Source organism: Myotis davidii, unplaced genomic scaffold (assembly GCF_000327345.1).
Source record: "Myotis davidii unplaced genomic scaffold, ASM32734v1 scaffold1286, whole genome shotgun sequence".
Lineage (NCBI taxonomy): Eukaryota > Metazoa > Chordata > Mammalia > Chiroptera > Vespertilionidae > Myotis > Myotis davidii.
This window is the reverse complement of record NW_006296619.1, coordinates 651,667-678,321: the sequence shown is the minus strand read 5'-3', so window position 1 is coordinate 678,321 and position 26,655 is coordinate 651,667. Positions and strand designations below refer to the sequence as shown.

The window sequence follows — 26,655 nt, the reverse complement described above, 5'->3', positions numbered from 1 at the left end:
ATGATCCAAGCACTGACCTCAAGGAGCTGAGCCTGTTCTTGGCAAAATGAGGCATACACCTCTATAATATTTATAGAATAAGAGACAGTTCGTTTATCAAAATAATGTGGAGCAACCATCAGGAATGTAGAGAAGTCAAGGAGAGTTCATCAGAGGTGGGCATGGGTACGGGATAGACTCTAAAGAATGAAGAGAGTTTGAACACAAAGAGATGAAAGAAGAGTCCTTTCAGTTGGAGTGAGCCCTGTGTGCACTGGTCTCTAATGCTAGTTGAAGTGTGGCAGGACTGTTAAGGGGACCTGCCTGAGCAGGATAGAGGAGAGCTGTGGACAAGCTAGGGCACACAAGAGAGATCAATTGTGGTTTTTCAAAATGGGTATCATGAGGAGTCCTAAGCCCTACATTGAGATAAAATCCGTCTCCTTGTTCTAGCCTCCAGAGCATGAGTGGTAAGCTCATGTGGCCTGGCAAGGAATGGAAATCAACTACATGGGCTTAAGAATTTATCAAGGGAAATATCACCTAGAATTCTTAAAGTAGAGACTACAACCATTCTAAATTGGTTGGAGGATTTGATACACATACATGAAGTGACTATGAAATAATTTCAAGGCAGTATATAAAAATCTGTGTTATTGGTGAGAATAAGAACCTTATCTTTGTGGCTTGCTTTTGAACTCCCAATACTCAGCATAGTTCCTGACAATGAATAATACCTACTTATTAGAGGAACAAATGAATAAACATCAGAAACAAGTTTTCTTTAATGTCTACAATAAAGCTGAGTTTATTCCTCATTGAACTGTATATTTGGAAATACTAGGAAAGTAGACTTTATGTTTAATTGTGTGGTGTTATCTAATTGATTTAGCATGTTTCTTGATTTAATTTACATTTTTAAATATCTGTTAATTTTTTGAATAAGCCATACATTCACATTGCACAAAATTCAAAAGCACAGAAGTTTGTAATGAATGGTTTCCTTATCAGCTCATCCCAAATTACCCAGTTCTGCCACCTGGAGACAGTCAATATTTTTTTTGTTTGTTTCTTACACACCTACTCAGAAGTATTCTGGGATATAGATGTAAATGTAGTTGTAGATACAGATATAATATTGTATTTTTACTTGTTTTTGTACTTAATATTGGTCACCCTTGCAGGCCTTTTATTTTATTTATTTTTTTAAAAAATATATTTTATTGATTTTTTACAGAGAGAAAGGGAGAAGGATAGAGAGTTAGAAACATTGATGAGAGAGAAACATTGATCAGCTGCCTCCTGCACACCTCCTACTGGGGATGTGCCCGCAACCAAGGTACATGCCCTTGACCGGAATCGAACCTGGGACCTTTCAGTCCACAGGCTGGCACTCTATCCACTAAGCCAAACCAGCTAGGGCCTTGCAGGCCTTTTAGACATTAACCTTTTAAACACTAATCTTTTCAACATTAACTAATGTCATATAATAGAGGAGAAAGGCAATCTGTTAGATGATAAAAGTTTCTTTTTTAAAATAACTATTTTAATATTTTATAACTATTTTGGAATTTTGCTTCAATAACTACAATCCATAAGCAAGTCTTATCTGACAATTTCTCACCACCTTTTCCGCTAACACTGGTCCAAGTAATTATTTCTGATTTAAACTGTTATCATAGTCTCCCACCTAACTAATGCCTCTAATTCCCTTCTACACTTAATTCCTCACTCAGCTACCATAAGGATCTTATAATTCTAATGTGCCAAGCTTCCTTCCTCTGGGTCTCCCCTCCCTTTGTAATGCTTTCCACAAAAATCAATATTTCTGATTCCCTAAGTGCATCACTTAAATATCCACTAAAATATCACATCCTTAGAGGTCCTTCTCTAATCACCATCATCTCAATCAATTCTTCCTCACCATCCCACCCTCTGTCACTTTTGTCTTGATGTATAATGTATATCATATTTCTCTCTGGCATTGCATCATATATTCATTTATCATTTATTATTATTGTTTAACATATTTTTATTGATTTTCAGAGAGGAAGGGAGAGTGAGAGAGAGATAGAAACATCAATGATTTTCAGAGAGGAAGGGAGATGAGAGAGAATCATTGATCAGCTGCCTCACTGCATGTCCCCTACTGGGGATCGAGCCCGCAACCCGGGTATGTGCCCCCAACCGGAACCGAACTCGGGACCCTTCAGTCCACAGGCCAACACTCTATCCACTGAGCCAAACCAGCTAGGGCCATCATATATTCATTTTAATTGTTTATTGTCTGTCACCCAGGGAATGTAAACTTTATGAGGAGAGATACTTGGTTGCTTTTGTACATTGTCTCAACCAAGAGCCAGCCTAGAGCAGCGTTTGTGGAAAACTAGATGCTCAATAAACACTGCAGAATAAATGAATAAAAAGAAGACTGCTGAGTTGTGGTCAACACAAGAGCCAGAATTATATCATCCACTCAATTTCCTATAGTCAGGAAAAGACTTACAAATGAAGGAAGATTAGTCAGATTTCATTTGGCATGAGGAATTTAGAATGAAGAAGAGATGAAAACATTTTTATTGGTGTTATAATGTTGAATTCTCCCATACCTTAGAAGAAGGTTCAGGAAAGAATGAAGGTCCATCAGTAGAGGTGATTTTATAGGGTCATGAAGAAGATGCCACTGAGGATGAATTCCATGAGGCTGTTTGTTCATGTTCTCTCCTTGGTACTAGGTGGCAGTGAAAGCAGATGCCAGCAAGAAGTACTTACCAGACAAGCAGGATCACAAGGTCTCCCTGGACTCAATGCTGGGGGGATTGGAGCAGGAATTGCAGGACCTTGGGATTGCCACAGTGCCTAAGGGCCATTGTGCTTCCTGCCAGAAATTGATTGCTGGAAAGGTGGGATGGGCCACGATGTTGGTCCTACAGCCATCTATGTCTCTCTGTGTGTCTCTCTCTCTGTCCCACCAAAGATTGTTATTTCTCCTTATATTCTAAGAAGTTTTAATAACCTATATATATAAAAGCCTAAGCAACTGTTTGACCATTCAACTGGTAGCTATGACGTGCACTGACCACCAGGGGGCAAATGCTCAATGCACAGGCATGGAAACATGGTACAGACTGATGAATCTCAGAAGGAAAGGGGCAGGGGGGAGGGCAGGAAGAGATTAACCAAAAATCTTATATGCATAAGAGAGGCCTGGTGCATGGATTCATACACCAGTGGGATCCCTCAGCCTGGTCTGTGGGGATCGGGTTGAAACTGGCAGTCCGACATCCCCCAAGGGGTTCCGGATTGCGAGAGTGCGCAGGCCAGGTTGAGGGACCCCATCAGCGCATGAATCCGTCCACCAGGCCTCTAGTAGTTAATAATTACTGATTACTTATAGTGTTCTGGGCTAAGTGCTTTATAAGTATTTCTTCATTTAATGGTCACATTGGTCCTTAAAGAAGACTCTAGTATTATTCCCTTTGTAAAGATGAGGAAACTTTCCGGAAACCAATTCCAGCATGTTCAGCATGTTCAAGGGTCAACTCTGCGGTTGGGAATTGGCACATGTGGAGGGACTGACTGTGGTTATAAGAGAAGGTCAGTGCCCCCAACCACCTGCTTGTTCAAGGGTCGACTGTCTATAAAAGGGCATCTTAATCTACATGTTATTGCCTCCTACTGGCCAAACACCTGAACAGCCGTAGGCTAATTCCTCCATTCTGACAATGCTCGTGTATACCCTTTGAAGTATATATCTCTGCCTCGCCTCAGAACAAATTGTGTTAATAAAAAGCATGGGGTCCTGGGACGAGGAGACCTTAGACCTTAGACCTTACCTTAGAACTTAGATCTTAGTTTCCTTTAAACTAGGCTCCTCTGACCCCCAAATGCCTTTCAAAATTATATTTCATCTCTGGACTCCTATTTAATCTACACACAGCCTTCTCCAGATTGCTGAACCCTTCTTAATGCTGGAACAAGAACCCCAGCAGAAACTGAGGGCTCAGGTCCAAGGTCTAGTAAGAGGTAAAGCTAGGATTTGAACCCAGGAAAGTCAAAGCTTTTAATTTGAGTTTAAGCTCTTAACCTTTCTGTACTGCCTGTACTGAAATGAACTTTCTCACTGTTCTCTCTGTGCAAACATTCCTAGTTTAAATTTATTGCATACAATTTTCAGCTGCATTCAGCTCCAAATCATGGCCACTAACTCCTGCTCTGCATCATACTCCACCAAAACTGTAACAGGGTTTTGAGACCCAACTCTGCATGGGGTGTGAGATGAGATGTTCAAACGAGAGGAATAAAAACTGTCTTTTGACCTTTTACTCTTCTAGGGATCCCTGCCACACCAAGGCTGTAGTTATCTGCTGTGCTCTATTTTGTTTCTTATACCATCTGGGGCAGTATAGTGGTAAAAAACATTTACAGGCTTTTATCAGGGTGAGCAGTCAAGAAAGTGGGCACTTTTTTTCTCTCCATAAAGCATGGGCAACAGACCACATAGGTCTAGGCCAGTGATGGCGAACCTCTGACACGTGTGACACGCGAACTCATCTTTTTGGTTGATTTTTCTTGGTTAAATGGCATTTAAATATATAAAATAAATATAAAAAATATGTCTTTATTTTACTATGGTTGCAAATATCAAAAAATTTCTATATGTGACACAGCACCAGAGTTCAGTTAGGGTTTTTCAAAATGCTGACACGCCGAGCTCAAAAGGTTCGCCATCACTGGTCTAGGCCTTAGTGTTGTGTAACTCCAGAGGGTGTCATTTACTCAGAAAACTGTGTGAAGAGTGCCCACCATGACATGCAACCTGCAGGCCCTAGAGCACCCTACTGGGCTCTCACACCAGGCTTTATTTCCTCCTCCAGGTGATCCATGCTCTAGGGCAAGCATGGCATCCAGAGCACTTCATCTGCAGTCACTGCAAGGAAGAGATTGGCTCCAGTCCCTTCTTTGAGCGCAGTGGTTTGGCCTACTGCCCCAAGGACTACCACCATCTGTTTTCGCCACGCTGTGCTTACTGTGCTGCTCCCATCCTGGATGTAAGTAAACCCCTCTCCCCCTGCTTTCCTGTGGCGTTTCCTCACTCCTTTGGAACCAGGGTCATGTTTTACAGTTCTGAGGCATCCTGATATCTCTCTCTGTGTTCCTTTTCCAGAGAGTGCTGACGGCAATGAACCAAACCTGGCACCCAGAGCACTTCTTCTGCTCTCACTGTGGAGAGGTGTTTGGTGCAGAAGGTATGGCCTGGGGTACCTTGATCTGTCCTGGTTGTCCGGGATTCTGCCTCTACCACCCAAGCGCCCATTTCAGTACCACATGCCATCCTTCCCTACCTTTTCCCAACATTTATAGATTTTGTTAAAATTGAATTATTTTAATCAAGGAAATATGATTGCATAGTTTAAAAACTCAAACATTACTTCAAGGGTGATATTGAAAATGAATAGTCCCTTGCTCCTCCTTTCTCCACCCCCAATCCTACTTCTCTCTTGATTTTTTTAGCTTTTATTTTGTTATTTACTTTTTTTTTTTACGTGAGACATTATTATAAATTTAGTTTCCCCCAAATTTTAATGATTATGTATTCACTTTCTATCAGAGAAGATGAAGATATAGAAATGTTATTATTATTCCACCATATTTAGGGATGCCATATTTTCACCCCCAACATATTTCCCCTTCCACATTTTTCTCAGTTTATAATTAGGTCATAATTACAGGTCAGATCGATATTCAGTGTGTACTGGTAGATAATCATGTAAATATTGCTCACAGTTGAGCCTGGGTAGCAAACTTTGATTACAGTAGAGCCCGGCTTTTGGAGTCAGACTACCTGGTTTAAATCTGGGCTGTGACATTTATTTACTAGGTGATGTTGTTCCAGTCATTTAACCTCTCTGTATCTCACTTCCAGTAAAATGGGCCTAATAGGATCATCATGAGGATTTTAAGAGTCATGATTAGTGTTTAAAACAGTGTCTGGCACATGGAGTCCTTTTGTATATTTTTTCCCCAGAAGTTTGTATCCTTTTTTCATTAGCTTAATTTTCATTATACTTACCACTAATTTATCTGACAAAACTGTGAAATCCTTCTCAAAGTGGTCAACCACATGTGGTGATAGGTCAGTTCCATTTGTTCTTTCTCATAGACATCTGTCCCAAAGACGCCCATATTCCTGCTCCAACCTGAGGCCTGTTGAGAAGCAGTTATTCTGGATCATTATCTTGGGAATTCCTTTTACTATTTTTCTCTTTGGATCCTCTGTTTCTTGGATCTCAAGTCTTTTAATACATGTTACTGTCTTTATTTTGATAGAGCACATCCTGTGGTAGCTCTTGAGAACAGGTAAAACTTTCGAGACCTTGAATATCTGAAAATATTTTTGTTCTGTTGTCTACCTTCAGCTGCCTGGGCAGACAATTCTAGGTGGAAACTATTTTCCCTCATACTTCTGAAGACTCTGTTTGCTTCACTGTCTTCCAGTTTCCATAGTTGGGAAGTTTTTTTTGTTCTGTTTTCTTATTTTTTTAAAATCTTTATTGTTGAAAGTATTACATATATCTCCTTTTCCCCCTATTGACCTCTTCTAGCCCACACCCCCACCCCAGTTTATTTTGTTCATTAGATTCCATATCCATGAGATCATGTGATACATGTCTTTCTCTGACTGGCTCACTTAGCATAATACTCTCCAGGTACCTCCATTCTGTCTCAAAGGGTAAAAGATCCCTCTTCTGCCCTGGCCAGTTTGACTCAGTGGATAGAGCGTTGGCCTGCAGACTGAAGAATCCCGGGTTCGATTCCGGTTGGGAGCACATGCCTGGGATGTAGCCTTGATCCCCAGTGGGGGGCGTGCAGAGGGTGGCTGATTGGTGATTCTCTCTCATCATTGATATTTCTCCCTCTCCCGTCCTCTCTTCCTGGAAAAAAAAAAAAAGGTCTCTCTTCTTTACTGCTGCATAGTATTCCATGTTGCAAATGTACCACGGCTTTTTTATCCACTTATCTATTTATGGGCACTTGGGCTGTTTCCAGATCTCAGATATGGACATAGGGGTGTGCATCATTCTTTCTGACTGGTGTTTCAGGTTTCTTAGGATATATTCCTAGAAATGGGATCACTGGGTCAAATGGCAGTTCCATATTTAATTTTTTGAGGAAACTCCGTACTGTTCTCCATAATAGCTGCACCATTCTGCATTCCTGTCAGCAGTGTGCTAGGATTCCCTTCTCTCCACATCCTCGCCAGCACTTGTCATTTGTTGATTTGTTGATGGTAGCCATTCTGACAGGTGTGAGGTGATACCTTATTGTCATTTTAATTTGCATCTCTCTGATGATCAGTGACTGAGCATTTTTTCATATGTCTCTTGGCCATCTGTATGTCCACTTTGGAAAAGTGTTTATTTAGGTCCTTTGTCAATTTTTAAATTGCATTGTTTATCTTCCTTTTGTTAAGTTGTATAAGTTTCTTATATATTTTGCATATTAACCCTTTGTCAGATGTATCATTGCTGAGTATGTTCTCCCATACAGTGGGCTCCCTTTTCATTTTGTTGATGGTTTCTTTTGCTCTACAGAAGCTTTATATTTTGATGTAGTCCCATTTATTTTATCCTTAGTTTCCTTTGCCCTAGGAGATGTATCTGTAAACATTGCTTTGGGAGATGTCTGAGATTTTGCTGCCTAAGATTTTGTTCTTATTCCTGACCCTTTCTATATTACCTAGAATATAGGTATTGTGTGTTTCTTTTTCCTTCTGTTTTCTGAATTGTCTTGATTTTTTTCCTGACTTCTTTTTATGTTTGTTTTGAACAAATATAACTCATGCATGGATTCAGAAAGCTTCTTTATTTGTCTTTTCCTGTCTTTTTGGAATTAATTCCATGGGGAATGTTTTGTCCTCTCTCCAAAATAAAAACTTGGGCAGTCCCATGTCGTTTCTAATTCCTCTTTTCTTTAAAAAGTTTGTAATAAATTTATTGAGGTGACATTTGCTAATAAAATTATATATTTCAAGTCTACAATTCTACAACACATCATCTGTATATTGCATTGTGTACTCACCACCCAAAGTCTAGTCTCCTATCACCATATATTTGACTCCCTTTACCCTCTTCATCCTCCCCCCAAACCCCTACCATCTGATAACCACCATCCTGTTTTCTATGAAGATTTTTTTTATTTGCTTGTTGCTTTCTGTTTTATATCCCACATATAAGTAAAATCATATCGTTCTTATTTTTCCATTCGATTTATTTGGCTTCACATAATGCTCTTGATATCTGATCCCTCCAGAGTTGAAACAGAGATGGAAGGAGTTGAGACTGGAGGGCAGAAAAATTTAATTTGTCTAGTATTGTTATAAATCTTCTTTATGCTGTCTGGGCCTGGCAGATGTTTAACGCTGGCTTTTTTTTCTTGGATCTTTTTGTGGACCAATTGTAAACTCAGGAGGACTTGGGCCCCCCAATTGTAAACTCTTAATTGCCCTTCACTTATCTTGGTTCTCCCTTGGCACATTTCTTTGAGGATCTATTCCACACAGATTCATTTTTGCAGGGTTTACCTTATTTCCTCCTACCGATCTCTTAGAAATTATTATAATGGTTCTGGATCATCTCTTTCACTACATTTGCATATATGGATCACAGGAAGCTTGTACCATTCTCTTACAGTCAATGGGATTGAAATTAATTTCCATGTGCATCTCTCTTTTCAACTGCTGTACTTTCAGCCAGACTTTCACCTATGGACTTTTTCCAGAGATAAGTCAAATACCCCACTAATGGCAGGACACAAATACCCAGCTCTCTGAATGGTCCTATTAAAGTCCCTCTCTTGACTTGAATTAGCAAGAGCCATGCCTCATCTCTCTTGACAGGGATGGAGTACCCATAGCACAATTTTCCCCAAAGAATTTCCCTTCTCTGAATTCCCTCTCTGAATTTCCCTTCCTCTTTACCTGTTTTGTATCCTCAGTGTGAGTGAAGAGTTCCAGAATCATGAGAATAGACCATGGCTATCTTCTTTGAGGAATGTCTTGTAGCTCAATTTGGAATTGGTATCTATGACATCTCAGTGCCTTCCATCTTGTATATTGGTCTTGGACAAATCCTGCTGATCTTTGGTTGCCCATTTCCTACTTAAGAATGAGACATTAAAATGCTAATTGGGATATAGGCAGAATGTGCAGACTGTTAGACTCAACTGTGTGGTACTTAGGTAGGATGCTCTGGCCATTTTGCTGGGAGACTCCTGAATATTAATATTTTAGGCCTTTAATCTTTTTGCTGTTGTTGTTAATCCTCACCTGAGGATACTTTTAGAGGGAGTAGAAGGGAGAGACATCGATGTGAAAGAGATACATCCATTGGTTGCCTCCTGCACGCACCCTGAACAGGACTGGGGAACCTGCAACCAAGGTACATGCCCTTGACTTGAATCGAACCTGGAACCCTTCAGTCTGAGGGTTGACACTCTATCCACTCAGCCAAACTGGTTAGGGCTAGGCCTTTAATCTTGAATCAATTCAAGAGATGCTTTCTCTCCCAGCCTTATGAAAATTTTTTTAAAGGATTAGAAAATGAGGTTTCACCATTCAGAATGTCAACTTGTATGTAATTCCTTTTTTTTTTTTCAGTAGAAAGCTTTACTTCTTTCCTCATGGTTCCCAGTAGCTCTGGTTTGATATCTCCAGAATTAATTACTTTATCTATGGTAGGGTGGGGAATCTGATCTTCTAACAGCTCCTCAGAATTGCAACCAATCCTGTTCTCAGTCTTGAGACTATTTTATGCATTCAGTTCCTGAGCCCCTCTGATGTTATGGAGCTCCAGATGGCTTAAGTTTTATTGGCACCTCCTGTCTCTGGAGATGTAGGTTTCAGTGTTCTTGTTTTTGCCAAACTGGTTGTCACACTTATGCCTACTTTAAATTTTTGAAAATTTTATTGATATCTCATCTGTGGCATCTCTTTTTCTTTTCTCCTTTTCCCACGGGTCTTTCTATTTTAGATTATTCTTTAACTATCATGTCAGTGATGTTTCAAGCGGAAGTGAAGATAACCCTGTGTGTCTTGCCCTCACCAATGTGGACTCTACTAATGTCAGGCCTGTTATTATGTATATTTCTAATTACCATTCATTTAATCCCATCCACAACTGTGTAAGACTAATTTTATTTCACATTTTATCTAGTTATAGATGAAAACACTGAACCTCAGAAAGGAAAAGTGATTTTCTTAAAGTCATAAAATTGGGAAGTCAAAGAGTTGGAATTTAAATTAAGGTCTTATTTTAGCAAGTTTCATATTTGTTTGTTTTTCTACAACATCCTAAGTGCCCTTTGACAGAGTCTCAATTCCTCTTCTTCTGTTGGAACTTTGTACTTTCTTGGCACCGACATGATGCACTTTATTTGAAAGTAGACCTGGATTGAGTAGCACTGATATAATCAACTAGCTAAGTGCTTTGTAGTAATTTGCGTTTCACTGAAGCTTGTTCAATGCTTTTCACAAATCATTAGGCCTTTCATTTCTAAATTGCACTTTAGGTAAGCATATTTTTCATTGGGATTTAAAATCTAAAGCATATTGAAATGTGTCATGGTAAATTTATATTGCACCAGTAGCCATAGAAGTCTAAGGGTTAAGTAAATAGTAAATAAGAATATAACCCAGAGATAATGATGTGGAAGTTGCCTGAGAACAGAACAAGAGGGTAAAGATGTATTTCAAGAAGAAATGTAAGTTAGACACAAAAGGAAAATATCCTATTCATAGGCTGACCAGGAAGCATCATTGCTTTTGATTTGGGCCCCTTCTAAACTGACAGGCAGGTTAGGTTATTTATAATTTCACATAAATATGAAGCCACACATAAGCTATATTTATTTAGACAACTGATTAAAAAGGCCATTTACTAATCAGAAGCTCCTCTTGAGTAGCATTTTTGTTTTTATTCTTTGCTTTCTGTAAATGGGTCTCCCACTATAGGGTTAGTCTATTAATTAGGTAGCATCCTGCCTTACCCAAGTCACACACAGAGTTTTTATAATGACAGCTAAACCCTTGAGCCTCCTGGGAAATTAAATTCATCTGCATTTTTTTGTTTCAGTTCAGGGAATTCCTCTTTAAGCCTCAAGTTTCTAAGCACATCAGGCTTTAACACCCTCCCATAGGGACCAGGTCCTCATTGCCTACCTTCTTTTTAATTGTTCATTATCCAGGCCATGCAGGTGCTCCGTAATTTCCCTGGTGGATAAGAGCTGCACCAGAGTGTGCACTTTTAATTGTTAGAGTTTCTCATCCATTCTCCAGAGGTAATTGGCCCCAGAGAGAGCCTCCAGGCAGTAGGTGCTGAAACTTTCTCAATTTATTGCATAACATATGCAAGGGGTATCACAGCAAGTTTGGCTTATTGCTTTTGATTCCTCTCCTGAGACTCACCTGAGTTCACACAGAGGCTGTTACTTCCCTGCTATCTCATTCTTATGACCAGCTACCCTACAAATGCCTAGATGAGGGTCATTCCTACAGAGGCAAGCTCAGTTTTAGGTCATTTGCATCGCCTGAGAACTTGTCTGAAATAAAAATTCTCAGGCCCCATCCCAGACCTACTGAATCAGAAACTCTGGGGTGGGGCCCAGCCAGTAATCTCACCATGTGATGGATGCACAAGAATGTATAAGAAATATTGGGGCACAAAAAGCAAGGAAGGGGTTGTACATGTTGATTTGTTTTTCTTAAATACTAGGCTTGCCCACAGTCAGTTGCACTTGATCAGTCTCTAGAAATTCTTTGATAAAGTGAATAAAAGTAAGCGAGCTCATCTCTGTCTCAGAGAAAAGAACACAATTATTAGTTTAGAATGTTAGATCTATAGGCCTCAGAAGTTTGTTAAACTATTTTCTTTTCCACGACAGCATCATTGAACAAGGCAAGACATATCAAACAGTGACTGGAGATCGTGGGAAGATTACAGCCACCTGATTTGGGTCCCATTGCCTTTTTTCTTTTTTCATTTGGCTGCTACCATCAAAATAGATTTCTAGAAATAGTGCTCTTTGTGGGCTACTTTCCAATCCACTGAGTATGCTTTACTTTCACACTCTTGTAGTAGGTACAAGTGGAGCTTTCATATTTGCAGAGATATTGGCTTATGATAGTTGGGTTCAGCCAACACTATCAGGTCCCACAGAGAGGTCAAGGTCAGGATGTATTGAGATTTCTTTGTAGTTCTTTTTGTCTTTAGAATTCATCCAGTAGGACTGTACAGTCAAAATACTGTTTTAAGGACACTAGAATGAATTATTGCCTTTCCTTGGTCATATCACCAATTTGTTATGTAGTTTAATTTGTTTCCACTTGGTTCAATTTTTAGGGATAAATTTTATAAAACAATAATTGAAACCATATAATAATTATTTTTAAACATATATTTGAGAGAGGAAGGGAGAAGGACAGAGAGATAGAAATATCAATAAGAGAAATATCACCAATCAGTTGCCTCCTACATGTCCCCCCAGAGGGGATTGAGCCTGCAACCTGGGAATGTGCCCTGACCCAGAATGGAACCGGTGGCCTCTTAATTCCTGGCTCAATGCTCAACTGCTGAGCCACACCAGCTGGCCTAAACCATATAATTATTTAGGGACCTTTGTATTCATTATATTTCTCTGAGATATAATTAACAAATCTTTTCTTTTGTCCTTTCTCTTAGCTTTGCCTACAGTGTTTTTTGGTCATGCTTAAGTCATTAATATATGTTTTTAATGTAGCTAAATTTATTATTTAACTTCCTTTTGAAATTTGAGACATTTTATGACAGTTCTTATTTAATCCCCAGATTAAAGAAGAATACATCCATTTTTAATTCAAATATTTGTATGGTTTGAGTTATTACATTTAGATCTTACATCCATTTGGAAATTATTATTTCATATTTCTTTATTTTTAAATATGAGGCAGGTTTTTTCCAAGTGCCATTTTAGATTCTGGAGATTCAGTGTGACAAGACCAACAAAATCTAGTTTCTCTCAGAACTAATGTTCCACTAGGAAAGACAGACCACAAAGATGATTTTAGATAATGGTAAATAAAGGCAATGAATAAGACCAAATGATAGACATGGACTGGAGAAATGCCTCTTCGATAAGATGATATTTTAGCTGATTTATGAATGACAAGGTGAGGCTAGCCATATTGAGGCCTGGGGCAGAACTGTCAAGGCTGTCGGAATAGTTAACACTAAGGCATCAAGAAGCAATAGCCCTTAACATTGTTAAGTGTTCACTCTGACTCAGGAACAATACTGAAACACTTTACCTGCATTGTCACTGAATTTTTCAGAATGGCCCTTTGAGGTAGGTATTTGTTATTGGCTCCATTCTGAATACAAAAGCACCAAGTTTGGGGGAGTTTAAAATCATTGGCCTCTTTTCAACCTCCAGCTTGGCTTCCAGTCTCAAACTGCAACAATGAACCCTTGATTTTTCTCCCTCTAGGTTTTCACGAGAAGGACAAGAAGCCATATTGCCGAAAGGATTTCTTAGCCATGTTCTCACCCAAGTGTGGGGGCTGCAACCGCCCCGTGTTGGAAAACTACCTTTCAGCCATGGACACTGTCTGGCACCCCGAGTGCTTTGTTTGTGGGGTTTGTACACTCAGTTATTTTTTGGATTTAAGGAACATCAGGGGTTCTCCTCTCTGAGAGGCAGAGCTGCTAAGAGGGTGCAGAGCTTGGGATGAGGGCTTGATGTGGGCTTCCTAAAGGAGACACGAAACACAGCATTTGTTGTGGCATTTGCTTTCTGTTTTGCAAGGGGGCCATATTCTAGCCTTCATTTGTCAAGGACCCAAATGAATTCCTGCTACTTACTGGCAGGTAACTGGCAGGAATTTCTAGGCTGAAAGTTTTACTTTGCTGATGTTTTATTCCTGACATCTGCCTTCCTTTCATTTCTCTTCTCTCCACCCCCAGGACTGCTTCAGCAGTTTCTCCACTGGCTCCTTCTTTGAACTAGATGGACGTCCATTCTGCGAGCTCCATTACCATCATCGGCGAGGAACACTCTGCTATGGGTGTGAGCAGCCCATCACCGGCCGCTGCATCAGTGCCATGGGCCACAAGTTCCATCCTGAGCACTTCGTCTGTGCGTTCTGCCTGACGCAGTTGTCGAAGGGAATCTTTAAGGAACAGAATGGCAAGACCTATTGTCCACCCTGCTTCAATAAGCTCTTCCAAATATAATCTCAGCTGAACCCACAGCCCCATCCAAATCCCCTTTAACATTTAAACTGAGAGAGGAAAGAGTACATTTGCTGTTACTGGCCTTCTGCTCAGTAGGCTTACAGAGAAAGTAAAGGTGATGAACAAAGAAGGGAATGTCTAGATGTTAGGCTTGTAGCCTTAAGTTTCAGATTTCTAGTCTTATTTTTTTAATTGAGTACTTGGATTTAGATCTGGAGCCTGCTAGCTAGTGCCTCTGAAAATATATTTTTCACATGCACACATTCATTTCATAATTGGTTTTCTCAGATTTCTCCATTTTCACCCCTATGATGGCCCTGCTCACATCTAATCTCCTTTTCAGGTTTCCATATTTCCATGTGACTCAGTTCCCCACAATCATGGCTGTGGACTTTATCCTTGCTGTCAGGAATCATGATAGCACTCTTAAGCTCCTTGCATCTCCTTTCAGTATATTTCTCTTTTTCAAGAGGTATTAGATTTTAACTGGACAAATTTGAGTGCTGACATAATTGACAAATAAAGTGGCTTGTGTGTGTGTTTTAAATATGTTTTCATTGATTTTAGAGAGAGAGGAAGGGAGAGAGAGAGATACATTGAGGTGAGAGAGAAACATCAATCAATTGCCTCCCATATGCACCCTGGCCAGGGATGGATCTTGCAACCTGGGTATGTGCCCTGACCAGGAATTGAACCTTCGATCTTTCTGATGTATGGGACAACACTCCAACCAACCAAGACACACAGGCCAGGGCAAGTGGCTTGTGTTTAATGACTCAATATCATGTAGTTTGGTAGATGATCCTTCTGCTTCTCATATTAATAAACTAAGCACTTTGTGCAACTAATTACATTTGTATCGTGCCTCTTGTTTACATCCATACAATAAGCATTTTTTTAATTAAAAGGAGGGACTCCTATTCAATAACATTTTTTATTAATTTGGACCTATAACATTTTATTTGCACTTAGATAATTAAATCATCTTAAAAGATGGCAAAGCCTCTTAAAATTGTTCTCATCACTTTGTTTACTGAAGGAGAAAACCTGTATCTGCACTGGGCACTAGCAAATCTTTATTTGCATATAAACGCATGTCTCCAAATTAAAAAAATTTTTATAATATTTAATATTATAAAAAATTTTAAATATTTAATATATGTCCAGATTTCTTGTATATCAATTATATCTCAATAAAGCTGTTCTTTAAAAAATAAAAATACATCTTCCTCAACATCACAATTGTCTCATGAAAACAAACAGGGTGGCTGTTCTTAGAACATCTCTGAAGACAGATGTTATAAAAGATCATTTACTATTTTCTACTTTGGATTAGGAAATTCAAGCCCCCAATGAAAGTCTCCACTTAATTATTTCCTTCTCTGCAAAATATTATAAGTAAAGTTGTAGAAAAGCTAGTCAGGTTATTAAAGAAATCTTACCTTCTCATGTCCTACCTCAAGTAAGCCTCAAAGGAGTCATTCTTACTCAAAAGAGATAGTGATGAGATCTGCACTATATAATTTGTATCACGGTCTTAAAGATATCATAGGGTTATTTGTTAAAAAGTAGATTAAGGGACTGTGGAAAACTCCTTAACTAAAGGTATTTCTTGAAAATAGAACTGATTTGGTGTCTAGATTGGTAGGGGCACAGAACTTCTTGGAGAACTGATAGGTTAAATGATTCTTGCCAAGCTTTATTATATCTATCCGGGTCCTGCTATCTAGTGCCTTTGCAGATACATTTTTCACATGCACCCATTTGTTAGAATGAATGATAAGGGGTTTTGAGAGTTAAGAGGAAGTGGTAACAGTTATAGGAACTTCAAATGCATCCTAGCTATGTAGGAGGCCACACAGATAGGGAGCCGTCTGGCCTCATGTCCTATTTGGTTGGCTGAGAGTACCAGACTAAGCAAAATTTACGTTCAACTTCTTACCAGACTAAGCAAAATTTACGTTCAACTTCTAAACATCCCCTTTACTGTATCTGACTCTATGATGTCATATGCAGGTGTTAATAGGGCAGTGTTCATGGTTGCCTGGGCGATTTGACAAAGTAAACTTGGGGTTTTAGCCTTTAAGAAAGAATGTTCAGGTGCTAAAACTTTTTGTTAAGGATGAGCTATTTTGAAATCTCAGTAGGTCTAAATATTTTAAAATGTCAGAGAAAAGCAAGAGTCCAATAAGGTGCCACTAAGAAGTGAAGATGTTTTCTTCTCACAATAAATATAAGTGGTTATACTTGTTCAAAAAGATATGATGCCTTTGGGACTAATGTTTTAGCCACAAGGAAGCCACTTGCAAGTGAAATATTTTCCCTTTTAAAAAAGCCATAAATAGGATTACTCAAACTGATCAACTATTTACTCTTGATTCTGAGTAACTCATAGTTTTTTTAAATAAAAATAAAAGCTACCCTCAAAGAGCAGTGCTTTTTCTACCAGTGAGGTATATATACCTAAAAGAATGTGCTATACACTGGAAACTCTATTTTCAAATAGGAATTTCTCAATTTGTTGGCCAATTATTCTTTAGAATAAGTATATAATCCTCCAAGGTGATTCTTTGGTAAAGACAATTATTTGCCGTAAACATTCTGACAGGTACTTCTCTTACCGTTGGTTGTAGGAAGGCTGCCAGCCACATAAACTTCTTTTTCATGACCAGTAGAGGGAGAAAGAGTGCTTTCGTCTAGTTTAGCAAGAAAAGCCCAGTGCGGGAATGGACTATACAGCTTGGCTTAAACCAACCTGGACCATTCCCAGAGTTAGGAGCAGGACTAAATTCCTGAAAACACAAGGACTTTGTGGAGGGGATGTGAATACTTAAAGAAAATCTGGGTTTTACTGGAAAGGAGACAAAAAATCTTCAATTTACATGACTACATATTCCAATATCACAGTAACTTTGTACGGTGACAAATGGATAGTAGACTTTTTGTGGTGATCACTTTGTAATAAATGTCACTATGTTGTACACATGAAACTAATATAATATTGTGTGTCAACTATAATTTAAAAAAGCTTTACATTTCAGATTTTTTTAAAGCAAAAATATTAAAGTGTTTTCTGAATTTCAAGGTAATACAGAAAGTAAGCAAATAGATATTCCCAGTGCCCTGAGGGAACATGTCTGAGAACTCTGCAGAGTTTAAAAATAGAAGAGAGCCAGGAATAATGGTTTATAAATAACGCCAGGCAGAGGTACTGGTCTTCCCTAGGCCTGTAGGGCACAGCAATAAGAAGCATCTGCAACAGCGTCAGTCTGGGAATCTGAAAAGGGAGCTCTTCTAGCTGAAATAACGGTGAGAAAATGCAACAACTTTCTTTAGGAGCAAGTGTCTTAGGCATGGACAAGTCCTCAATAAGGGTAGTGGTGGCAGCCACTAAAATATGGGACTAAAGAAGCAACAGTCTGTCCCCACAACACTATGGAGGCTCTTTCACTAGATAAAACTCACCATCAGGGCAGCAAGTAAGTGCTGAGAACACACTCTAAGGAGAACTTGGAATCTACTGGGATTTGCAGGATGAGAAAGAAAGAAATGTCAGATAAGAGCTGGTGATTGAGGTGTGCTCGTTGCAAATGTATAACTTTGCCAGGAAGCAGCAATGTCTCAAATTGATTCTGTAAGAAAGGAGACAGTTTATGTAGGAGGCTCCACCTTCTGATTGTGTCTAAATTAATCAAATGCACTGTGTCCAAATTAATTTCCTGTGCAAAGAAAGCTCCTAATTGTGTTTAGGTTCATAGTCTGGACAATCACATAGACTTCCTGGCATCTTGGTGAGAATGATCCAGCTCCCCTTTGTATTTTGGATATCACCAAATCTCAACAAAAATTACTCTAGGGCCCTAGCTGGTTTGGCTCAGTGGATAGAATGTTGGCCTGTGGACTGAAGGATCCAGGGTTTGATTCTGGTCAAGGGCACATGCCCAGGTTGTGGGCTCGATCCCCAGTAGGGGGCGTGCAGGAGGCAGCCGATCAATGATTCTCATCATTAATGTTTCTATCTCTCCCTCTTTCTCTCTGAAATCAATAAAAATGTATTTTTTAAAAAACAAAACAATAAAACAAAACAAAAAATAAAACTACTCTAGGAATAAGGTTTTGCCTGGGATAACTACCCCAATTCCTATGAGAGATACCTCAGATCATAGGTGCTTTTGGAACAATTTGTACAGCTGAGAATGAGCACACCAATAAGTCAAAGGATTTTACTTCCTTTAAACTTGAACCTGAAGGAGGTGAGACAATTTGATTTTGGATTTAACTGCTGTTAGACTATGATAAACTATGATAACTAATATGACTGAACATAATCAAAGATGTGAAATAGAATGGGAGCACACTTCTCAGCATTATTTTTTTTCAGTCTAGTTTCTCCACAAGGAACCACATCTCTCTCCTGCTTGATCCATGTAGTTATTTATGATGGCTGACTTTATCATCAGCTCCTGGAATATATACAAGTGTCAGGCCTGACCAGTAAGCTATTTTGTTCTTCTGGACCAAGGTGATTGGATCAGGAGTAGACATGTGACCCTAGCAAAGCAAATCAGATTGCTCCCCAGGACCTTTGTGAATTACTGGGAAAAGGGTATTCTCATTCTGTTGGGATTCTATCTATAGAATAATAAAACACTCATTGCTGCTGAGAAATATCTTCATGATCACTTAGAGGGGAGCCTGCTTGAGAAAGAAACCAATACAGAGGAAAGTAGAGTTGAGTACTGATGAGACTTTATTTTCTTTTGAGCACTCAATCCTACCACATCAATGTCTTAATCCCAGACTGGAAATTATGTGAATAAATAAATTCCCCTTTGTAGAGCGCAGCTATAGGGTTAAGCCTCAGAGTGACCTGTTGGCAAAGCCACAAACAAGTCCCAGCTTAGAGGGCACAGTCCTCTTAGCATAATTAGGCTTGACCTTATGATGTTCCCTAGATCTTATCTGGGTAGCTAATGGGCTGAGGGAGATTTAGCAAGTGCTGCCAAAACAAGTGAAACTTACAAGAACATTGTAACTATGGTGACCACTACCTTGTTTACCTCTGGCTATAAAATAAAGGCTCAGCTTGCTGTCTGGATCTCTCTCTGTGGCCTCAGCCAGGCACAGGAAGATCCACCTAGACCCAGCTTATTCTCTTCGTCTGTCATTTCTTCATCCATTTGCCACCCTCACTCAGGCTTTTGAATCCTTGGCTGAGCTGGCTCGGCACACCCCTTTTTATTTAAACTGATTTGAGGTGGGTATCTTTGACCAGTTAACTGAATAAGCATAATAGATATGTTCTCTCTCTTACAAGCTTAACATGTTGCAGAAGAATGAATAAATAAATGAACAAATACACTCAACAGTGGCACAGCATGTGCATGTCACCATGAAAAAGGAACAGACAAAAATAGTATCTGATCACTTCCCAATGCTTTTAAATTGGAGTACAGTGAAACACTTCATATTTTAAGTCGGAGGCATCCTGTGGATAGCTGATATATTTAGAATAAAAACTTCTTTTTCCTGTCCAATTTGTTAGTAAAGTTGAATAATGTGTATCAATATCAGTAAGGACAGTGGAGGGTACTGTCATCCTCTAAGATGCAAAACTGTGCTGTCCATTATGTTACATATACTGCTTTGTCTAGTGTTCATCCATAGAAAACTATTAAATCTCTAATGTTACTGTAATTTTGAGTATTTGTAATAAAAATAGTTAAAAAAATCTTCATGTCCTACTTGAAAATAAAAAACAAAGAAAAATTTAAAATCACAAGATAATTAGATTTACATTTACCCTGAAATGTTGGTCCTTGAGGAAAATTGGGTTTATAGGAGGTCAAAGAAGAGAAAGAAGACATTTCCAATGAATCTGAGAGGAGGTCTTAGGGACACTTTTCAGTTTGGAGGTTGATGGTGATGATTTTCACTGTGTCCAATGACATTTGGAAAGTATAACTTTCTCACTCCAGGCACTCCTGAATTTTCAGACATGAATTAAATATTGCAGGTGTAAAAAGAAAGTGAGATGCTTAGAAGGAGAGAGAGTTTTCTAGTATAATGTGAAATTTTTGAAAGAGGAAAATAGGAGGGGAGAATGTTATAAGATACCTAAAAGAACTTGTGAGTTGGGCAAGTTGAAATTTCCAGAGCTTCCAGCAAAGGAGAAAACCTGGGCAACCAGAAGGGTTACATATAACACACTCTCTTGAGAAAAAGAAAGCTGTGGTGGTGGTGTGTCTTTTCATTCAATTACTTTCTTTATACAAACTGCCTGGGGAAACTATCACTTACCCTATGGTGTCTCTTAGTTTGCGTTTTCCTTGAAGCAGACCCTGAGATGAGGATTATATGCAATAGTCTATTTATTATGGCAACTCTGGATACACAGGTAGAAGAATGGAGAAATAAGATAGCAAAGGGAATCAGGCCAATGCAGTATGTTTTAAAGACCAGGTTACTGCTGTATGAAGTTGGAGCTCATATTATTGAGAACCTCTGGGATTTAGTGTAGGACACATGGAATGTCAATCAATCTCTCCAACCCCACTTCTGCCTTCTCTGGCCTGGCCTGTATGCAAGCTGGACATGCTTCTCTGGTCGAAGAAAGCCCTTAGTGTGAGTCACAGGTGCCTGAAAGCATCAGCATGCACCTAGCAGTAAGTGCCAACAGAGATGGGTGGGGAATTTACAGCATCTGTTGGGGACAGTTAGGAAAGGGTAAGCATATAAGAAAAAATTCATTGGAAAGCTATTCAAATCACTAATAATCACAATACTTTGAATATGTGGTAAGCCATTTATTTACAAAGCTTTACAATTTTCCTAGCTCTATGAAGGTCAATGCATTAATCTAGTGCCGCAACGGCAGAGAGGATTGAGGAAGGAAGTGGACAAAGATTATTATTTCCATTTTACTTACAAAAAAAATTATCTATTACATGAACAGATCATTCAATTTTAGTAATAACACTAGAACCAGACCAAGGTTTGCTTAGTCTTTACCCAAGACCTCTCTCTCTCTTTTTTTTTTTATAAAGCTCTATATCAACAATGTGAAGCACATTTCGGAAACATGGCCCACAGGGTGAATTTTTAAGGGACAAGTGCGGGCACTAGGGCAGGACAATGATTAACGGCTGTAGCTTATGTTGTTTTGGGGGATAGTAACAAGAGCAGTAGCCTTGGCACAAGACAAACCAACACTCAAATGTTGATTCTACCACTTACAAGCTGTGTAAACCTCAGTTAAGCTATTTATCTTCTCCAAACTTCAGTTTCATAGTATGCTAAACGTGGGCAATAATACTTCCCGTGTGGGTTTGTAGTGAGGATTAACCAAGATAATAAGTGAGAAGGGGCTTTGTAAACTGCCAAGAACCATACATGAAAGGCTGAGAGGCATTAGCAAAAGAGTCCAGGAGATAAGTGAAGAAGTCAACTTCTAGCATTTCCACAGAGACTGTGAAACTGTAGCGGGCCCTTCGTTGTTTTGGGATGATTTCAGAAATCTTTTTAAAGGCTCAGGACGAAAGTGGATGGAACTGAAAATACTGGAAGATTAGGAGAAGAGCTTGAGTTTGAGCTCATAATCTTCCTTTGCGGCAACATATTGACAAAGTAATGCTCCAGAGTGAATGATTTCTGCGGCACAGGAAACCCGTCCAGTTAGCTGTTTCCCACAGACAGAGAACAGCTAAGTTTGTTTCACAGAGCAGAGCCACACGAAAAAAGTTCAGGAAGCTTCCAATGCAGCGGTTTTCACTGCCTTTCGACGGCCTAACCATCATTCAGTGGAAATTCCCAGGAAAATTCCTATCATCATTGTTATACTGTATTAGTTTGCTAGGGCTGTCTTAACAAAACACCAAACTTGGGGGCTTACACAACAGAAATTTATTTTCTCACAGTTCTGGAGACTGAAAGTCCAAGATCAAGGTGTCATTGGGTTTGTTTTTTCCTGAAGCTTTTCTCTTTGGCATACAGATGGCCGCTTTCTCGCTGTGTCCTCATATAGCCTTTTCTCTGTGTGCCTCTCTAGTATCTCTTCCTTATTGATAAGGACACTGGTCCTATTGGGTTAGGACCCCAACCCCTGACCTAATTTAACTTTAATTACTGCTTTAAAGGCCCAGTCTCTAAATTCAAACACATTTGGGATCAGGGTTTCACATATTAATTTTGTGGGGACACAATCCAGTCCAAAACTTAAAGAATTACAATGCAATTACTTAAAAGAATACAGTAGCAAGGATATAATTCCACATCTGATCTCCAGCTAGGTGGCTTTATTCTGTTAACCAATCCCTAACTTACTACATTTTATTATATCCACAGGTGATAAAAATCCCAGAGCTACTGGTAGGCACATAAATACACACCCTACTAAATTTTTAATGTTATCAAACTTCTGTTTCTAGAGAATGATTTTGAGGCGAGCAACATCAGTTCTGTCTTTCTGTCTGTCTAGGAGAGGGCCTGATCTGGCAGGGCGTGCAGGCCACCATTTCTGTCCTCATTTCCAGCAACTTCCTTTCACTCAATGGTTACGATTCTTTTATTCTGCTCTTTTCTAGATTAAAGTCTAATTTTGCAACTGTTCAGACTTTGATCAGTTCACCTGTTACTATTATTTTAACTGATGTACTTCAAGTTTTATTTTTGGATATTCTGCTCTGAGGGAAAAGTCATTCTACTCCAAAATAATCTTTTTTTAAAAAAAAATTAACAATCACAGACATTATTTGCTGAGGAGTGATCTCCAGTTGTGTCTTGAACATATCTTTGTCCATGTATTCAAGTTGGCCTCCATGGTCAATGATTTCTGCTTGTTGAGTCATAAATCTGTTTTCTTCTAGTTAACACACTGTCATGGTTCATGCATCAGTTTGGTTCATTTGGGATTGATGTATTGAAGCTATAGTTGAAAGGTAAGGAAGACTTTATGATCCATCCAGCTCTATTGCACATTATCTTGTAGACAGCAAGCAAGTAATCAGGGTTTTGAACACCATACACTGAAGAAAGAATGGGAGACAGTGGAAGGTGAGACCATGCAGCAGCTGAGGGTCCAAGCTTCCCGTGCATGCTCCATCATCCCATTGGATTTTAGTTACAAAACACAGGTGCAAAGGTAAAATTATTAATGATTTGAAGATGGCAAGTGAAGGGCATTCAACCCCAAGTATGGGGCCTTTCTGAGACCTGAGTGACTACACTGGATGCCTATCTGTGAAACTGGCTCTGGAGTGACCTTTAAATATTGTCTCAGTAGAATGAGGGTGGAAGTAGTTGAGGTTAGACTGCAGTGGACTGAAGATAGAATGTAGACTACTCTTGATAATTGAAGGAGGAACATCTGTACTAGGGTATATTAGGGTGGGAGAAAGCTTCTTTAGAGTTTTGAGAGAAGTGATAGGTAACAAGCATATTTGTGGGAAAGTCTGGTAGGAGCAAGAAAAGAAGATTATAAAGAACAGGGACTAATTGTTATTGTGAGAGCTCACAAAAGTAAGTAGAGAGAGAATCAACAGTATAGATGGAGGGGGCAAGAGAAAAAGAGGAGAGGTCCAAGACAGGAAGGCAGAAGAGGATGAGATTGATTTAAATGGAGAGGTTGAGGGGAAATTAACATTAGATGGCCCCAATCTTAGTAAAGGAGATGAAGATGCCATCCAGAGGGTGCGGATACCTGAATGGGGCTGAAAAGTCAACAGACACTCAGGAAATTCTGGGGAAATCGATGAACAGAAATAAGTCGAGAGTCTTAGAGTCACAGGTTTACAACGAGTGGCTTTAGGCAGATCACCTCTAACAATCTCAGTTTATTCCTTGATCAAATTAGATATTTACAAAGCAAGACATATTTATATAGTGCTCGGTTTTATAAGTACTTTACATTTATTAACTTAACTCTCACTACAACCCTGTAATGAGAAAGGGAGGATTGGAGAGGCTAAATGACTTGTCTAACCTTCCAGGCATTAGAAGGGGGGAGCTGGGATCTGAATCCATACATCTGGCTCTAGGGACTGTACTTATCACCTCTGGGCTACGGTGCCTTGTGCACCTTAACAACTAGTGATCGCTTAGATCTTAAAAGGTACTGGCATCCAATGTGACCATGAAATTAACATTTTTAGACAGACTAGTAGCTTCTTGATTCCTCTTCTAAGTCTGAAGCATTTTTCTATGAACTTACTGGTTAGTGCCTCAGACAACCTCTCATTTTTCCCAGCCAGCACCATGGGAAATAGCTCATCACACGAAAGGCTCAAAATGGCCAGTAGGTGGAAGCATTAACTCGAAGATGGATGGACAGATACTACCATCTGGCCTTGAACTAATTCAAAAGTCAGAGTTGGCCTCTTGCTTCTTTCTTTATTTTTCCAAAACTTCAACATATACTATTTGAAGGCAAAGTCACTATTTGATTTTTTTTAAGGAGACCAACAGTGAAAGAGCCAGAGAGGTCAAAGTGTAATTATTGGCCCAGAAATGAAGAGCCTTTGGGAGGCAAAAGAAAGATAAATTCAGTGCCATGAGGAATTGATGAGTCTCAAAGAGATTAATGATTTATCTAAGATATCCATTTAGTAACTAGCAGATGACCATTACACATTGCTATGTTAATAGTCTTCATAGGCTATTTAATTTTTTTATAATGTTTAACCCTGATAAAGGAGAGCACTAAATTATTTCATAGAGCCAGATATTTGGGTTAGATTGTCTCAGTTGCTAGGGTGTTCAAGCTACGGGTGAAATTTCCTCTTCTTTCCCATCTCTCCCCTTCCACCTCCCACTTCTTTCTCCTTCTCCTCCTTGTTTTTCTTCTCTCTTCTCTTTCTTTTTTCTTCTCTTTCACTATTTCTCTCCCTCTTCCTCTTGATTGTTTTTCCTTGATTGTTGTATTGATCCACTACAATAATGAGTAGGAAATCTAGTCTTTGGGATCAGGATATTAGATGCTACAAAATTCCAAGAGTGGTACAAAAATATTCTTGGCCTCCTATCACCTGCTTGCCACTTAATTGGCCCTTTCTCATTTTTATTTTTATTGTTTAAATTATTCTAACAAAAACTTCTTCCATGGAAATAGTATTATGAAAGGAAAAAAGGTAAATAAGCTTCACTTTTGTAGCTGGCTTTCCTGGAACATGAATTTGTGAGTCCCCATGGGAATTAGGAATTTTTTCTAGATTCTGCTCACCATAATTGATTGGAGATACATTGATAGGAGCAGTAGGCACAGAGTAGAAGTATATAGACTTTGAGTCAGACAGACTTGAGCATCTCTTTTCTTTCTGGAACTACAAGATGTTCCAGATCTATATGGTAGTCTCCTGCTTTAGTTCTAGAATCAGTCATTTCTCTAAGAAGCCCTGATTCTTTTTATTGAAAAATTAGAGGCCCAGTGCACAAAATTCATGCACAGGGGCAGGGTTGAGGGTTTGGGTCCCTCAGCCTGGCCTGCACTCTCTCACAATCCGGGACCCCTTGGGGGATGTCCGACTGCTGGCAGTTGGACATCCCTCTTACAACCCAGGAACGCTGGCTCCTAACCACTCACCTGCCTGCCTGATTGCCCCTAAGGTCCCTGCCACAACAGCTTCATCCTTCCGGACATCAGAATGATGTCCAGAATAATGCTTTTATTATCATAGATATTTTTAGAAACCAAGATCTGGGCACTGGTTATATACTGAAGTTTTCACATCTGTAAAATTGGAAAGATAATAGATTTCTCATAGGGTTGTGTGAACATTAAGTGAACTGACACACATATAGTACTTAACAAGGGCCTGAAATATAGAAGGCATCCAGTATATGAAAATTCAACAGAACAGTGGTTCTCAACCTTCCTAATGCCACGACCCTTTAATACAGTTCCTCATGTTGTGGTGACCCCCAACCATAAAATTATTTTCGTTGCTACTTCATAACTGTAATTTTGCTACTGTTATGAATCATAATGTAAATATCTGATATGCAGGATGTATTTTCATTGTTACAAATTGAACATAATTAAAGCACAGTGATTAATCACAAAAACAATATGTAATTATATATGTGTTTTCCGACGGTCTTAGGTGACCCCTGTGAAAGAGTCGTTCGACCCCCAAAGGGGTCGCGACCCACAGGTTGAGAACCGCTGCAGTAGAGGCTGAAATAAAATCTGTTGCTTTCTGTAAAGTTCATTTAAAACCAAGTTGATTGGGAAATATTTTTTTCTGAAAGTGTTTTGATCCACAGAGCTCCTAGGAACGTGGGGTTCTTTAGTCAGAGCTGGGTTTAAGCAAAATAGAGATTCTGATGTTTCTCATCTCTATTTGGCATTTTAAAACTCCCCATTTAGTTTTAGAGAAAGAGCCGGATCCCAGTACTCACAGCAATACTCTTCTGT

The 26,655-nt window shown here is 39.2% G+C and overlaps 1 protein-coding gene across 3 annotated transcripts in view; it reads left to right on the top strand.

Moving 5' to 3' along the window:
• Nucleotides 1–14,828, top strand: part of LPXN (leupaxin) — a 30,829-nt gene extending 16,001 nt beyond the window's left edge. For all 3 annotated transcript variants that reach the window (XM_015569362.1, XM_006772089.2, XM_015569363.1), the window contains 5 exons: nt 2,715–2,882; nt 4,857–5,030; nt 5,147–5,228; nt 13,501–13,649; nt 13,977–14,828. In XM_015569362.1, the coding sequence (XP_015424848.1) occupies nt 2,715–2,882; nt 4,857–5,030; nt 5,147–5,228; nt 13,501–13,649; nt 13,977–14,246 (843 nt within the window). In that variant the 3' untranslated portion in view covers nt 14,247–14,828. The remainder of the gene's footprint in view (nt 1–2,714; nt 2,883–4,856; nt 5,031–5,146; nt 5,229–13,500; nt 13,650–13,976) is intronic.
• Nucleotides 14,829–26,655: the final 11,827 nt, after the last annotated feature.